The sequence below is a fragment of the Rhincodon typus genome, chromosome 5, assembly GCF_021869965.1.
Source record: "Rhincodon typus isolate 14 chromosome 5, sRhiTyp1.1, whole genome shotgun sequence".
NCBI lineage: Eukaryota > Metazoa > Chordata > Chondrichthyes > Orectolobiformes > Rhincodontidae > Rhincodon > Rhincodon typus.
Genome location: NC_063336.1, coordinates 15753911 through 15771593, shown reverse-complemented (window position 1 = coordinate 15771593; position 17683 = coordinate 15753911). Strand labels below are relative to the sequence as shown.

The 17683-nt window shown below is 40.7% G+C and overlaps 1 protein-coding gene across 3 annotated transcripts in view; it reads left to right on the top strand.

Moving 5' to 3' along the window:
• The window catches only part of polr1b (RNA polymerase I subunit B), a 39456-nt gene extending 21776 nt beyond the window's left edge, over positions 1-17680 (top strand). For all 3 annotated transcript variants that reach the window (XM_020535151.2, XM_048597161.1, XM_048597162.1), the window contains exons 8-15: positions 491-662; positions 1465-1746; positions 3918-4051; positions 8835-9005; positions 9563-9719; positions 12990-13186; positions 14364-14617; positions 15295-17680. In XM_020535151.2, coding sequence (XP_020390740.2) covers positions 491-662; positions 1465-1746; positions 3918-4051; positions 8835-9005; positions 9563-9719; positions 12990-13186; positions 14364-14617; positions 15295-16177 — 2250 coding nt within the window. In that variant the 3' untranslated portion in view covers positions 16178-17680. The remainder of the gene's footprint in view (positions 1-490; positions 663-1464; positions 1747-3917; positions 4052-8834; positions 9006-9562; positions 9720-12989; positions 13187-14363; positions 14618-15294) is intronic.
• Positions 17681-17683: the final 3 nt, after the last annotated feature.

The window sequence follows — 17683 nt, the reverse complement described above, 5'->3', positions numbered from 1 at the left end:
CAATACTTGCTCATCTCAATCCACATGGACAAGGAGAACCACGATTTTGACTGGGACAACACCAAGATCCTGGGACAGGCTAGGCAGAGACAAGCACCAGAATTCCTGGAAGTATGACACTCCACGAAGCAGGCTATTTGTAAACACATTGAACTCGACCCCATATACATTCCACTACGGAGGAAACCCGGAAGTGAGGCAATCCATCGCAACGGACCCCAGAGTTTAAAAGCCAGGCGGGAAAACACACCGATGCTTCATCAGAGGCTGTACTGAGGATGTTACCAAGCACGGTAACGAAATGTCTGCGGAACAACAAACCAGCTCGGCGAGCGAACCAACCTCATCGTTGAATAGGGTTTGAATTGTTAACATTCTAGTTCAGTGCTACCAATTGTGGGGAACATGTAACTGATTACTCAAGTTTATGGCAGTATAAATAATATAAAAATATTAACTGAATATTTTTTCCTTTGATTATTGCTGATAGGAGAAAATGGAGTTTTGGTTACAGTCCACAAAATTAGCATTGGACAAAAAGGCCCAGAAAGGGACTATCCAGATTAATTCTGAAAACCTAATGAAAGTGTTTAATTTAGTGGCAGATCTGTCACGACCATTTGAGTATCTTTTGGCGACAGGAAACCTGCGCTCAAAAACAGGTGAGCACTTTGCTTATAACAAAATATTATAATGTGCTTACAGCAGCTCACAAATAAACGGCTTTAATAAAGTTATTTCGGAAAATCCAACTTTTTTTGTCAGCAAGTGTAAGTTTAGAATATATACTTCTAGGCTAGAAAAAAACAGCACAGATATTCAGTTTGCTACAGATTGTGCTTGCTTGTAAAGCTCGATTTGTAGTACTTGAAGCCACACAAAAGCAATCAACAGTAGTTCTCAAATGGAATGTAAGTTTTTACAGCGGTGGGTAAAGTTACTAATGCTACCTGAATGTTAAAAAGTAAACTTGACTGAAAGACGAATAACCCAAGAACCATTTTGGTCGATCTTGCCCATGTACTGATGGTGTATCACAGATAAATCTTTTTAGGATTTCAAAGTTCAGAGTTACAGCAGATAGGACTGTTAGCTGAATTTACTGCCTGTTAAGTAGATCTCTCTTAGCTATGGCTGATTGGGAGATATAGGTGGAGCAAAGAGATGGAAAAAAAAGTACCTGAAGAGCAAACTTTACCTTTATTTCAGAACAAAACGTTTCTGAAACGGAGTTGCAAAAATGGAAGACAAAAGATGCTTGCATAAACAAACTTAAGTATTTTTTATTGAATCTTGTGAAAATAAGGCACATATCTCTATTATGTAAAATATATATGCAATATACACCTGACTAGGCTCGTGTTGAAATACAGACACAAACCTGAAAAGATGTGCTGTATTTTCTTGGTAATTATAATGCAGGGTATTCATTCATGCTAATTTCAAATTTATTTCTTGTCTCAGGTCTGGGAATGCTGCAGGATTCGGGTTTGTGTATTGTGGCGGACAAGCTGAATTTTATTCGATATCTTTCCCATTTCCGCTGTGTGCACAGAGGAGCAGCCTTTGCTAAGATGAGAACTACCTCAGTACGCAAGTTACTGCCAGAGTCCTGGGGCTTCCTGTGTCCTGTGCACACTCCTGACGGAGAGCCCTGTGGGTTAATGAATCACTTGACTGTCATTTGTGAAATTGTGACCCAGACATCAAGTACAGTCTCTTTGCCAGCTTTACTCTGTGGACTGGGTAAGTGATGAGGAAGTTATACATAAAATGATATAATGAGGGAATAATGATTTTTAAAAAAAGTTGGTTAAAATAATCTAATTTATGCATTAGAGGTTTTGTCAGTTATATATTTAGCAGTGCCACAGTAAAAGTAGGTTTTCTTGTCTAGTGTATTGTTTCTTCAAGAATTTTAGAAATCCTTGAGAGCAGCCAGATATTTACAGTGAAATGAAAGTAGCGTGCTGAATATAGACTAACAACTGTACAGCTGTGCATGAGTGTTTTCTTTCTTTCATGGGATGTGGACATTGAATGGACATGTGGACACGAAGAGACCTGATCAAAGTCTTCAAGATACTAACATGAAAAGACAGTTGATAAAGTTGAACTATTTCCACTGGTTGGGAATTCTAAAATTAGGGGCATAGTTTGAGAATTAGGGCCAGACCATTCAAGAGAGATTTTAGGAAACACTTTTTTTCACACACAAGATGGTAGATATTTGGAACTCTCTTGCAGATTTGGCAGTGGATGCTAGGTCAGTTGTTAATTTTAATTCCGAGGTGGGGTAAATTTTTGATGAGCAAAAATAATTGGGGATATGGGCCAAAGGCAGGTATATAGAGTTAGGCCACAGATCAGCCGTTATCACATTGAATGATGGAACAGGCTTGAGGGGCTGAATGTTCCTGTTCCTGTGTTCCTAATACTTGGGCTGTAGGGATGTACACAGTACTGTTAGGAAGGAAATTCCAGGATTTTGTCCTGGCAGCTGTGAAGGAACATCAAAATCGTTCCGTGTTAGGAATACGTTTGACTTGGACAGGAACTTGCAGATGTTACTGTTCCTATGTATTTTCTGCCCTTGACCCTCTAGGTGGTAGTGGTCCCATGTACTGTTGGAGGACTCTTGATGAGTTGTTGCAGTGCGTCTTGTAGATGGTACACACTGCTGTCACTGCATAAGTGGTGAAGGAAGTGCACGTTGATGGTGGCAGAAGAAGAAGCGGCAATCAAGTGAGCTGCTTTGTCCTAGATAGTGTCAAACCTCTCGAGTGTTCTTGGAGTGGCACAGTACCAGTTAAGCATTACTGTATGTAGAAGTGTATTTCACAGAGCAGCCCATGGGATTAGAGAGACAGCAGCAGTGTGTATATAAAATTAGCCAAGGGACAGGAAGCAGAGAGTAGTGATTATATAATTCCCTCCAGTCAGAAAAACAACCGTGCTTCCCAAAGGCCTGGACTTGTGTGTTATCTGCAAATGTTAAAATATATCACAAACACACATCATCAAAAATGTGATGAACAATGATGACTATAAGTAATGATAGCAGGAGAATTGACACTAATAATATGGACAGCCATGTATTAGTTGAAGATTGCTGCACCAAAGGCTAAAGTGATTCATTTACTCAGAATTATGAAAAGAGGCAAAATGAGCTAAATGGCACACCTTGGGGGGATGCAGGGACATGGAATTCACAAATCTTTGAAGGTGATAAAATAAGTTGTGAAGGCTTTTGAAAAAGGACACATTAACTCCTTGGCTTTATAAATAGAAGTATGGGTACTGTATGTTATGGGCCATCCCTAAGTTGGAAAGCAGGAGTGTAGACCTGTAAGATGGGGCACATGCCATTTCATAGTATCCCATTACAACTTTAGAAGCAGCAGGGGATTTGCTGATAAGACTGACCACGCTTTTCTCAACTGAGGCTCTTGGGTCAGTGATTAATGTCCACTTAAGAGTCTCATCTTGCTATTACTGAAGGCTAATGAGTGATTGGATAGGCCTGCATCCAACATGCAGACCTGGTTGATGGCTAGGGTGGAGTGGTGCCTCCTTTCTGTATGCCTCATACCAAAGGTGCCCACCTTACATAGCTCAAAGTCTACGTCCATTGCTGAATGTCTCTTCAGTGCCCTCAGTAGAGTGCGGTCAGCGGCTATGGCCCATTGTGCCTCCCAAGTTACTGTTGTCTTAGCATGCAAAGGAGAAAGGAATTGATGCTGTGCCTGGTTGGAGTGATTGCCACTTCATTCCATTTAAGTTTAAATAAAAATGTTTAGGATATTTTGACATGCTGGTGTTTCAATATTGTTGTTGCTGATGTACGGCTGTGTGTTTTACTGTTATTACCAATAGAAAACCAGCAGTAAACTGTTCCTGTGCTATGTGTTTTGCAGGTATTACGCCAGTGGATGGTAGACCCAGCAAGCCATTTTCTGAGTGTTACCCAGTTCTGTTGGATGGTGCTGTAGTTGGCTGGGTGGAAAAAGAAATGGGACCTAGTATTGCTGATACGCTACGCAACTTTAAAGTATGTATCTGCTTTGCTTTGTTGTTTTCCTGTCACTTCCTGTTTATAATTTAGGATTACCAGAGGGAAAGGTTCCATTTGAAATGAATTCATTTTTTATATCCCATTTGCTTTTCTCCTCCTTACATATGAGTCCAACCACCATCCCACAATTGTTTTCACCTTTCTCCAGAGCTGTTGGTCCCATTCTGAAATTTGTCTCTAGTCATGAGTTTTCAAATAAGACGCAGTGGATGAGTGTCTCACAGAGCTATAAATCATGAGAGATGTTCTCCCTCTGCCTGTTAAACAATGTGCCACGAGGACACTATCTCAAGAATCATGCTTCTGTGTTTTCTTGTTATATTGTCTGCACATTGTAGCTTTATATCAAAGTAAAAACATGTTTCTGGCAATTACAGTACGTTTTTCTTTTGCATTGGTGCATGCAGTATATTGGAGGTTGGGTCTCCTTTTTCAGGATTATGTTGATTATTGCAAGGATTGTCTACGCACTAAAGAGGTTGAAATCCTCTGCTTTAGATGGGAAAGAAGAAGGAACGTCTCTCTTCATTGTCTCTGCTTTGTGAAGAGGCACCTTCTGCACGTGATATACAAAGTAGGGCTTTGGGTCACTTACATTTTCTCTGTTATACATCAAAAGTAGGGATATTTGGGATTAGTGAGTGTGTTTGTTTATGGAGGCGAAAACGTGAGATCTTTTATTGAAGTAATAACAGCTTATTGTAGGTAATTATGTACTATGGATCCAATATCTCTCTATTGCCCAAACAACACGCTTTCACCCTCTCCTGATATCACAAACTGTTGCAGGTGCATATTTCTGTCCATGTAGAGTGCCCTTGCTGAAAGCATGCCTCCTTTATCTGTGAATAAATTACAGCACATTATTCACCCAGAAATGGCCGTTGTTCTAATTAGTGATCAGGAATGAGCACTGTCCTTTAGTTCTCCTCCCCTGCTAGTATTGACACCAGTTGCAAAGGCCCTACTTCAACTGAATTCAGTGAAATCAACACAGCCCTTTTTATTCGCTTGAGATGTAGATGTCATTGGCTGGCCAGTATTTATTGCCCATCTCTAGTTGCCCTTGAGAAGGTGGTGGTGAGCTGCCTTCTTGAACAGCTGCAATCCATGTGCTGTAGGTAGACCCATAATGTCCTTAGGGAGGGAATTCGGGATTTTTGACCCAGTGACAGTATATATTTCCAAGTCACAATGTTGAGTGATTTGGAAGGGAATTTGCAGGTGATGTTCCCACGTATCTGCTGCCCTTGTCCTTCTAGATGGAAGTGCTCATGGGTTTGGAAGGTGCTTTTTCAGGATCTTTGAATTTCTGCAGTACATCTTGTAGATAACACACTGCTGCTACTAAGCGTTGATGGTGGAGGGAGTGGATTCTTGTGGATATGGTGCCGGTCAAGCGGGCTACTTTGTACTGTGTGGTGTTGTTGGAACTGCCATCCATCCAGGCAAATGGGGAGTATTCCATCACGCTCCTGCCTTGTGCCTTGTAGATGGTGGACAAGCTTTTGGGGAGTTGGGAAGTGAGTTATTTGCTGCAGTGTTCCTAGCTTAAGACATGTTCTTATAGTCAGTGTATTTATATGGTGAGTCCAATTTAGTTTCTGGTCAATAACTCCCAGGATGGATTCAGTGAAGACAATAACATTGAATGTTAAGAGGCAGTGGTTAGATTATCTCTTATTGGAGGTGGTCATCGCCTGGCATTTGTATGGCATGAATGTTGCTTGTCAGCCCAAGCTTGAATATTATCCAGAACTTGTTGCATTTGAAAATGGACTGTTTCACAGTCATAAATGGCTCTGGACTTTGTGCAATCATCAGTGAACAACCTCACATCCGACCTTATTATGGAGGAGAGATCATTAATGAAGCAGCTGAAGATGTTTAGATCCAGGACACTACCCTGAGGAACTCCTGCAGAGATGTCCTCAAGCTGAGATGTCTGACCTCCAGCAACCACGACCATCTTCCTATGTGCCAGAGTTTGCCCATTTTGCTAGGGCTTCTTGATGCCATACTTGGTCAGATGTGGCCTTTGATGTGAGTTTGGCACTTTTGTCCAGGCTTGCTCAAGACTGGTGATGAGGTCAGGAGCAGAGTGGCTCTGGCAGAACCCAAATGGGCTTCACTGAGGAGGTTATTGCTGAGCAGGTGTTGTTTGATAGCACCGTTGATAACACTTTTCATCACTTTTTCGATGATTCGAGAGTAGACTGATGGGGTGGTAATTGGTCAGGTTAGATTTGTCCTGTTTTTAGTGCATTGGAGATACCTGGGTAATTTTCGACATTGTCACGTAGATGCATGTTTTGTAACTGTATTGACGGTTTAAGTAGGGGTGTGACAAGTTTTGGAGCACAAGTCTTCAGCAATATTGCCGGAATGTTGTCAGGGTCCATAGCATTTTCAGTTTCCAGTGCCTCCAATCATTCCTTGATATCACGTGGAGTGGATCAAATTGGCTAAAGACTGTGATGCTGGGGACCACTGAATGAGGCTGAGATGAATCATCCACTTGGCACTTCTGCCTGAAGATTGCTGTGAGTGTTTTACGGTTTTCTTTTGCCCTGATGTGTTGGAATCTTCCACATTGAGAATGGGGGTATTTGTGGAGTCTCCTCCTTCAGTGACTTGTTTACATGTCCATCACCATTCACAACTGAATGTGGCAGCACTGCAGAGCTTAGATCTGATTTGTTGGCTGTGGGATCGCTTAGTTGTCTGTCACTTGCTGTTTTTGCTCTTTGGTATAGAAGTAGTCCTGTTTGGTAACCTCAGGTGTCAGTTCCAATTCATTACATCTGATATAGGTTAAAAATGCAACAAAGATTTATGAGGATGTTACTGGGACTGGAGGGTTTGAATTATAGGGAGAGTGGGATAGGCTGGGACTTTTTCACTAGCGTGTAGGAGGTTGAGGTCATGAAGGACATAGATAAGGTGAGCAGCCAATGTCTTTTCACTACTGTAGAGGATTTCAAAACTAGAGGGCATATTTTTAAGGTGAGAGGAGAAAGATTTAAAAGGGACCTGAGGAGTAACCTTTTCACGCAGAGGGTCGTTCGTATGTAGAATGAACTGCCAGAGGAAGTGGTAGATGCAGGTACAGTTACAACATTTAAAAGACATTTGGATAGGTAAGTGAATAGGAAGGGTTTAGAGGGATATGGCCCAAACACGGGCAAGTGGGACCAGTTTAGTTTGTGGAAACTTGGTCAGTATGGACGAGTTGGACCAGGGCCTGTTTCCGTGCTGTATGCCCCTATGACATCTCATTTTTAGGTACACCTGGTTCTACTCCTGGCAAGCCCTCCACTCTCCATTGAATCAGGGTTGATTCCCCAGGCTTGAGTGAAATGGTTGGGTTGAGGATATGCCTGGCTATGAGGTTGCAGATTGTGCTGAAATACAATTTTGCTGCTATTGATGGCCCAAAGCACCTCATAGATGTGTAGACTTGCTAGATCTATTAGAAGTCTATTCCATTTAGCATGGTGATAGTGCCATACAATACCATTGAGGTTATTCTCAATGTGAAGTCAGGACTTCATCTCCCTGATCTCACAATACTCTTACTGATACTGGCATGGATAGATGCACCTGCAGCCGGTGGATTGGTAAGAATGAGGTTAAGTATATTTGTCCCTCTTGATGGTTCCCTAACCACCTGCCGCAGACCCAGCCTAGCAGCTATATCCTTTAAGACCTGACCAGTGTGATCATTATTGCTACTGCCGAGCAACTCTTAGTGGTAGACATTGAAATACCCAGAGTACATTTTGTGCTCTTTTGCACTCTCTGTGCTTCTTCCAAGTGTTCTTCAACATGGAGGAATACTGATTCATCTGTTGAGGTAAGACAGTACTTGATAATCCTTGATAAGGAGCTTTCCTTGCTCATATTTAACCTGAAGCCAAGAGGTGTCATGGACTCTAGACTCCATATTGAGGATTCCCAGGGTAATTCCCTCCTGAATGTGTACCACTATGCAGCCATCTCAGGGTCTGCCTTGCCAGTGGTACAGGACATGCTCAAGGATGGTGATGGTGGTGTCTGGGACATTGTAAGGTATGATTTTTGTTAGGCTATTGCTTGACTAGTCTGTGAAACAGCTTTCTCAATTTTGGCATTAGATATTAATTTGGAGGACTTTGCAGGGTCGACAGGACTGTTTCTGCCATTGTCTTCCTTGGTGCCTAGGTTGATGCATGTGGGCCGTACAGTTTCATGTCTTTCTTGAGACTTTGTAGTGATTGAGGGCAGTTAAGAGTCAGTCACGAGTAGGCCAGACGAGGTGAAAGTGGCAGATTTCCTTCTCTGAAGGACATTAGTGAACCAGAGAAAGCAAGAACTGCAGATGCTGAAAGTTTTCTTCAGAAGCATCCCAATCTGAAACGTTAACTTTCCTGCTTTTCTAATGCTGCCTGGCCTGCTGTGTTCCTCCAGCTCCACACTGTGTTATCTTATTAGTGAACTAGATGGACAATCTAAATGGTTTCACGGGTCATCAGAAGATTCTTAATTCCAGATTTTTTGTTAACGTTGAATTCAAATTCCGCCATCTGTAAAGGCTGGATTCCAATCCTGGTCCCCAGAACATTAGCTGAGTTTCTGGATTAATAGTCTAGCAGTAATATCGCGAGGTCATTGCCTCCTCCAGTCTTACACCGTGTCTAATTTTTACTGTTGACCGAGTTGGCATTTTTATTATCATTGCAATAAAACCGCAAAACCCCTGTGGTTTGTTTGCTGATAGGTGCTCCAGTTGAAAAAAGTCCCTCCGTGGATTGAAATTGTTCTTATTCCAATGATGGATAAGCCCAGCATTTACCCAGGGTTGTACCTCTTCACCACTATGAATCGGATGATGCGGCCTGTCAGAAACCTGGCCTTGGGAAAACAGGAGCTTATTGGGACTCTTGAGCAGGTAATGTTAATTGTGGTGCTTTTCACATGATCTTGGGAAGGCTTGGCTAGCTCATTGATTTCACAATGATAAGAACAGTTTTGGATTTAGTGGGCCTTCTGTACTAACTCTACTCTTCCCAGTATCTAACAGTTCTTAAATAAGTCAGTTGTTTTATACACAATGGACCTTTTTATTGTGGAAATGATCATTTTTGATTTTTGATCGTACTGAAATCATACTGATTGAGAGGAGTTGGAATACTCACCAGTCAATCCTTTACTTGTGTAATACTAGCGGGACATGTTCCCTGATAATTAATTTGTCTGTGTCCAGCCTGTCCACTGCTCTGTCCAAGTGAAAATGTTTCACCTCTCTGCAAAAGGAGACAGGTGGATTATAGAAGAAACAATTCCATTTTTATTTTTTTCAAGAAAACAGGCTGAAGTACCTGGAAATCATTCTGAGGCAAATAACTCCAACTATTGTTCCATCCCTTTTTAATATTCATGAACACTATTTTACTATAATGCTGAGAAAAAATGCCGGTATTTATAATACGTTCTGTTGTCATGCAGCTGTACATGAATATTGCTATCACTGAGACGGATATCTTGTCTGGAGTAACCAGCCATCAGGAACTCTTTCCCCATGCCATGCTGAGTGTTGTGGCTAATTTCATTCCATATTCTGATCATAATCAAAGTCCCAGGAACATGTACCAGTGTCAGATGGGTAAGTGAAAATGGAACCAAACGACACTTTAAGATTTAAACGTTTTATAAGCCTCAGCCTTTACACTTTTCTCACTGTTGCTTTGGTTCCCCCACCCTTTACAAGTAGCCCGAGCAAATCTGCCTGCAGGTTATTGGTCCCCTTCCAATCCAGGTGGAACCCTTCCCTCTTACACGGGTCACTTTTACCCCTGAAGAGATCCCAATGGTCCAGAAATGTGAATTCATGCCCCCTGCACCAGCTCCTTTGCCACACATATTAATCTGCTCTATCCTTCTAGCACGTGGCGTAGGTAGTAGTCCAGATATTACCACCATTGAGGACCTACTTGTTAATATCCTGCCTAATTTCCTATATTCTCTCTGCAGAACCTTATCCCTTGCCCTACCTATGTCATTGGTACCAATGTGTACAACCATCTCTTGCTGGTCACTCTTCCCTTTCGTAATATTTTGCACTCTCTCTGAGATATCCTTGACCCTGGCACCAGGAAGGCACCGCACCATCCTGATGGCTGCAGAAACATCTGTCTGTGCCCCAGACTAAAGAGTCCCCTATTACAATCGATCACTTGGAACCTGACATATACCCTTTACTACAGTAGAGCCTGTCAAGGTACTGGAAATCTGGCTGTGAGTACTATACTCTCCTGAGAGGCCATGGTATCCAAAACAGAACGTTTGAGATGGGGATAGCCACAGGAAACTCCTGCACTACCTGGCTACTGCTCCTATTTTCCTAACCGTCAACCATCTACCTCCCTCTATCAGCAGTGTCTCCACCTTCCTGAAACTACCATTCATCGTACTTTCCTTGCTCTCACCCCTCTTTTCCCCCCTCTTTTTTCCCCCCTGTTCCCCTCTCGCAAGCTGTTTTCCGTTGTGATGAAGGGTCACTAGACTGAAAATGTTAACTCTGTTTTTCTCTCCACAGATACTGCCAGACCTGCTGAGTTTCTCCGGCACTTTTTGTTTGAATCGGTTCTTTCCATCAGCAAACAACATGGCCCCTGTATATTAATATGTAACTTCTAGCTGTATAATGTATGAGAAATTATGCTGCCAACCAATGTAAGATTGCCAGCCAGCCTTGAGATGTAGTGCATTTGTGAATAATGAAAGCTACACATATTAATATATTGGGGCCCTGTTCTTTGCAGACAGAATGAACATACACATGCTTTGTGCCTGTTTCACCTCAACAAAATAGGGGATGGGCATTCGCTGGTTCATTTTTCAGGGCAATGCTGTAACCAGTTAGAGTTAAGGATCGTGTAAAGGATTGGGACGTTTCAGAATGCAGCAAAGGAGGACCAAGATTCTGATGAGGAAAGGAAGAATAAACTACAATCTAGCACAATCTATAGCAAAAGGCATAAAAATGGACTGTAAAAGCTTCTCCAAGTATGTAGAAAGTGCACTTTGGCTAAAACAAATGTGAGTCCATTAAAAGCAGAATTCAGGAGAATTTGTAATGGGGTGTAGAGAAATTGCAGAGAAGCTAAATGATTACTTTGTGTATGTTTTCACTGAGGAAGATACAAGAAATCCCCCAAAATGAGATATCCAAGTGAAAAAGGAGAATGAGGAGTTGAAGGAAATTCAATGCCACTGAGAAGGTTGTACTGGAAAAGTTAATATGGCTGAAACTTGATAAGTCCCTGGAACCTGATGGTCTACATCACACAGTGTTAAAGGAGGTGACTATTAAGATAGTTGATGCATTGGTAATCATCATCCAAAATTCCATTGGTTCTGGAAGCTTGCAAATGTCAACCCACATTTACAGAAGAAGCAAGGGTCAAAATGAAACTACAGACCCGTCAGCCTTACATCAGTAGCAGAGAAAATGCTAAACTCTGTGACAAAGGTTGTGATTGATGGATATTTGGATAAAAATAAAATGACCTGATTAGGCATAGTCAGTATGGATTTGCAAAAGGACAGTCATGATTAACAAACTTGGGAGATTTTGAGGATATTACTAACAAAATTGAAAAAAGGAAAGTTCCTGAATGTTGTATATTTGGATTTTCAGCAGGCTTTTGATCAGATCTCCCATAGGCAATTGGTTAGCAAAATTAAAACACATGGCATAGGAAGCAATGTACTAACATAGATTAAGGACTGGCTAATAGACAGAAAACAGACAGTAGGAATAAATGGGGCATTTTTGCATTGACAGACTGAGTAGTGGGGTACTGCAAAGATCATTACTTGGGTTCTATCTGTTTATAGTATATATCAATGATCTGCTGTGGAAACCGAATGTAATATTTCCGACTTTGTAGATAATACAAAGCTAAGCAGGAATGTATGATCTGAGGAAGATATAAAATGCTTTCAGGAAGTTTAGGAATGTGAAATTAACCACTTTGGTGGGAAGTACAGACATGCTGGGTAATTCTAAATGTTGAGAGATTGGAAAGTCTAAATCAAAGAATCCCTACAGTGTGGAAGCAGGCCATTCAGCCCATCGAGTCCAAGCTGGCCCTCAAAAAATCGCACCCATACCTAGCCCCATTACCCTATCTATGTAACCGTGCTTTTCCCATGGCTAATCCACCTAGCTTGCACGTCCCTGGACACTATGGGCAATTTAGCATAGTTAATCCACCGAACCTGGATATCTTTGGATATGGAAGGAAACCATAACACCAGGAGGCAACCCATGCAGACATGGGGAGGACGTGCAAACTTCACACAGATAGTCGCCCAAGGATGGAATTGGACCCAGGTCCTTCGTGCTATGTGGCAGCAGTGCTGACCACTGAGCCACTGTAAAGATGTGCGAAGGAACTTGGGTGTCTTTGTGAATAAGTCACGGAAGGTTAACATGCAGGTACAGAAAGCTATTAGGAAGGCAAGTGGAATGCTAGCCATTATTGCAAAAGGATTTAAGTATGGGAGTAGTGAGGTCCTGCTTCATTTGTATAGGAGCTTGGTTAGACTGCACCTGGATGCAAGTTTGATTTCCTTATCTCTGGAAATATTGCCATAGAGTACAACAGAGTTTCACCAGACAATTTTTGAATGAGAATTTATGGTTATAATCAGGTCAGCCACATTGTATTAAATGATGTAGCAGGCTCGAGAGATTGAATGGCCTGTTCCTGCTCCTTGCTCATTCATAGCGAGATAGGATAGATAATAAATTAATTATGGAACCAGATTTTTTTTTAAAATTACGTTTTAATTGCTTAACTGATTCATTTTGTGTGTTGATTGTACATTATAATCCAGAAAGTGATTTATTTTCATTCCTTTATAGGCAAGCAAACAATGGGATTTCCATTATACACTTATTCAGACAGATCTGACAATAAACTCTATCGCCTTCAAACTCCTCAAAGTCCTCTTGTGCGACCACACATGTATGACTACTTTAATATGGATAACTATCCCACAGGGACAAATGCTATTGTAGCTGTCATCTCATACACTGGATATGACATGGAAGATGCTATGGTGTGTATTTGTTTCTTAACTAAATTCAGCTCTACTGGGTATACATTACTACATTAAAGAAGTGGGAGACTACTGAATTTAATGATTGAAACAAGTGGATTTCTTATCTGTCCTTAAAGAATGCGCACTTTATTCTTCCATCAGTGATTGAAAGCCCTACCTGGATCGATCACCTCTGGTATTGAGAGGGACACCTACTTTATAGACTTCTGCCAGTGCTAATCTATCCCAACTCCTTTCTCATTCTTAGTACAGGAGATCTACAAAATCCTGCAACTGGACCAGAGCAGGTATATTGAGGATCATGTACATGTTGACAAGTTTAGTCATGCTGCATTAATACTGGCATTTAGAAATCATTGAGGTAAACCTATGAAGGTAATCACTGCCTACCTCCTATTTTATTATCTGGATTTTACAGTGCAGATTTTCATTTGTTTTTCATACATTTACAGTTGGCCCAACTTTTCCATGTGATTTGATTTGAGAAGTAAAATTTTCCATTTGGGTGCGAGCAGTTGTCCTACTCCGCAAAGCAGCAGTGACTGAGCATCTTGTCAAAATTGCAAAATGCACTAGTTATTCAAGCATACACATGTAAAACATAGATCACAAGTGTGGTAAGGTTCACAGGACTGTAATTCTCTTATAATGAAGCATTAGCTAATGAGTTAGACAGTGACTCTGGACCAAGGTTTGAATCCAGCTCAATATGATTGGATGAAAGTATCCTCATGTCACTGTAAGGAACCACTGTGAAAGCTGGGACAAAATTACTAGTATGACACAAAGAAGATAGCTGGTGAACCAAATGGAAGGTGACACACTGGTTCAGTTTGTGATGTTCTCAAGTTTGGATAGGGCACTGCAGAAGGAATTTTAGTCTGCAATCTGACTTAAGATTGTACCACACTGGCACCAGATGTTTGAAATAGAAACATTCATCTAACTGTCTCCCACATGAGCAAGTAATTCAAGTACATTATTATTTTTAGAAAACCCCGAAGTATTTTTAATCATCACTATTAAGAAATGTAGTTAGTTAAATTGTAGAGAGCTTGAGGAAAAAACTATTTCTAATGCATTGTGTTTAGTTTTGGAAAATATTTTTGTGTTGAATTGGCTATATGCGTTATTGATTCTAACAGCATGTGTTTCTTTGTATGTAAAATAACAGATTGTCAACAAGGCATCTTGGGAGCGAGGATTTGCCCATGGAAGTGTTTATAAGACTGAGATGATAGACCTTGACCAAAAGGTTAAGCAGAATGATGGCATCTTTGTGTTTGGTGTCAAACCTGGTGATAAACGAACAACTCAGAAACTTGATGACGATGGATTGCCATTTATCGGGGCTGTATTGGAGTATGGTGATCCATTTTATAGTTATGTGAATCTCAATACTGGGGATAGTTCTATAGTATACTACAAGTAAGTTTAAAAAAAAATCATCTCTGGTGCAGATACATATGTTGTTACACTCTTAACATATCAGAGTTTCTTTGCATTGTTTTTGTCAGCAGATCCAACTGAAACCTGAGCTGGAATTTATTTCTTGTAACGTTTAATGTGAATGACTAGTGTTTTTTGCACATTTGCTGACAGAAATGATCACATTTTTCTGTCAATTTATACCATATTTAAAGAAATACACTAACTGGTATTTCACTCTGTTGCCATTTGTGAGATTTTACTGGTGCAGATTTGGCTGTTGTGTCAGACTACGTAGTAACAGTGACTGCTTTTCAGAAATGAGTTTGCTTTGTCATGTGATTAAGATGCTTTGATGGTAAGATAAAGCAATATAGTAATGCAAATCCTTTTTGTAATCCATGAGCCTGGAGATGCAGTCAGAATATTTTTCCAGATTCCCACCCTTTCCCCAAAAATGAAAACAACATTTCAGAGGTTTTGGTAAAATATGGCCACTTCTGACATGGCTACACCACATTTCCAGATTAGAGCTTAGGCTGTGGGTGAAATCTCATTGTGATATCTAACATTCATGAAATGAACCTGCTTGAGTTTGGGGAGTACTTTTTAACCAGACACTGCATTAAAGATTGTGAATAGATTTAACTTCTTTTAATGTGCTTATTTTCCCACAGGAGCAAAGAAAGCTGTGTTGTAGATAACATTAAAGTCTGTAGCAATGACAATGGAACAGCAATGTTTAAACGGGTGTGCATCACAATGAGGGTCCCTCGTAATCCCACAATTGGAGATAAGTTTGCTAGTCGACATGGTCAAAAGGGCATCTTGAGTAGATTGTGGCCAGCAGAGGACATGCCGTTCACAGAAAGTGGAATGACGCCAGACATTCTGTTCAATCCCCATGGATTCCCTTCACGTATGACCATAGGGATGCTGATTGAAAGCATGGCAGGGAAGTCTGCCGCCATGCATGGCCTGTGCCATGATGCCACCCCATTCATGTTCTCTGAGGAAAATTCTGCCCTGGAGTACTTTGGGAAGATGTTGCAGGCTGCTGGCTACAACTACTATGGTACAGAAAGGATCTACAGTGGCATCAGCGGGATGGAGCTGGAGGCGGATATTTTCATCGGGGTGGTTTACTACCAGCGCCTGCGTCACATGGTATCTGACAAGTTTCAAGTTAGAACTACTGGGGCGAGGGATAAAGTGACTAACCAGCCCTTGGGAGGGAGAAATGTCCAGGGTGGTATTCGATTTGGGGAGATGGAACGTGATGCCCTGCTAGCACATGGAACGTCCTTCTTGCTTCAAGATCGCCTGTTCAATTGCTCTGACCGATCTGTAGCCCATGTGTGCATCAAGTGTAGTAGCCTTCTGTCGCCAGTACTGGAAAAGCCCCCGCCATCATGGTCTGCTACACGTCACAGGAAGTACCAGTGTACTCTCTGTCATCAGTCCGACACCATTGAGATTGTCTCTGTGCCATATGTTTTTAGATACTTTGTAGCTGAACTGGCAGCGATGAACATTAATATTCGTCTTGACGTGAGATGATATGACAGATTCACTTTAGTGAGTTTTTTTAAATAAATGGATTTCACTCCATTTGTTCAATTTATACAGTGAGTGGACAAAGGTGACATCTGATTTAAAAACTGCTGTGCTGAAAGATCAGTGAAACTATTTCAAACTGATTTGTATTTAGATTTTGCTGTAGACTCTTGGTGGCAGCATATGCACTGATATGTCATGGACTTTGTCTGAGAATTAAGTTACTTTTGATTGAATGCAGAAAACAAACTGGAAGTTACATTTGTCAGAGAAGCTTTTGGGTGAATTGTATTCTACACTGCAATATTTACTGAATTTAACATGGTTTAATTTTGTTGTGCTATAAAAGAAATTGCGGTCTCAATGCACAGTCTGAAGTCTGCATTGTGAAGGTATGAGGAGTGCTGCTATGCAAACAGCTCAACAGTAAATATCATTTATTTTTGAAGAAAAATGACTTTTGCTCTCATTTCCAAGCATCATTTCTGCCAGAAGAGCTCTTTCTGATCCACTTGAGCTCATTCTCAAATCTCAGCTTTGGCACTTTAAAAGAGATTGTCGGCTACACTGAACTGCTTCCTTTTTTGGATCATCATTCCTTCCCTGGATAGAGTCTGATTACTTGATTTCTTGCACCCGTTACAGAAAAAGGAAAATCAATTTTTTGGGAATTTGAAATTGCAATTTCAGTTGATGACTTGAAGAAAGTTTCACTGCTGAAGATATTTAAGAGAATTTCTGCTTGTCCTAATGACAAGGATTAAAAATTGTTGCACTCTCAAAATTTCTTCCTTAACTAATATCGGAACAAAAATTCATTTGATCATTCATCTCATCTAATTGCTTGAGTAAATCATTATATTTCTCTGTACCTAAAACAAAAAGCATTTTGCTTAAGGCAAAATACAATTACACATATATGTGAGTTATAATAAGGTATTATACAGATACAAGTCTTCAAGTATTGCATTAGAAGTTCCAGCAGGACTTGTTTTTTGCATCTGGTTCACAAATCTGAGTTATGGTTTAAAGAATCAAATATTAGCACATGTGAATCTTTCACTGTACAGATATTTCACTGGACAGGGATCTGATGTTATGAACTATTATATCCAGAAATTCTGAAGAAACTTTAAGCAGTTTGTGATAGCTTCTGATTTAAAATTTACAAAGGGTTACAGTACCTGACACAAGAAATTGCTGATTAATGTGATAACTATCGCAATCTCACAAGAAACTGTGATAAGTTTAAATAACTTGCATTGAAACCACACCTTGAGTACTGTATTCAGTTGATTGTCACTGTGACAACAAGGGAAACATTAAAGGGACTGTAGACAAGAACCAAAGGACTGTTCCTTACCATTAGTGGTTGGGCTCCTCAGGAAAACTGGGCCTTTCAATCATGAAAGGAGATGTTATGGCGGTATGTAAGACTGTTAAGGGTACAGAGAAAGTAAATAGATTAATGCCTTAAATTATGGAGGTATAAAATTTGTTAAAATTCTT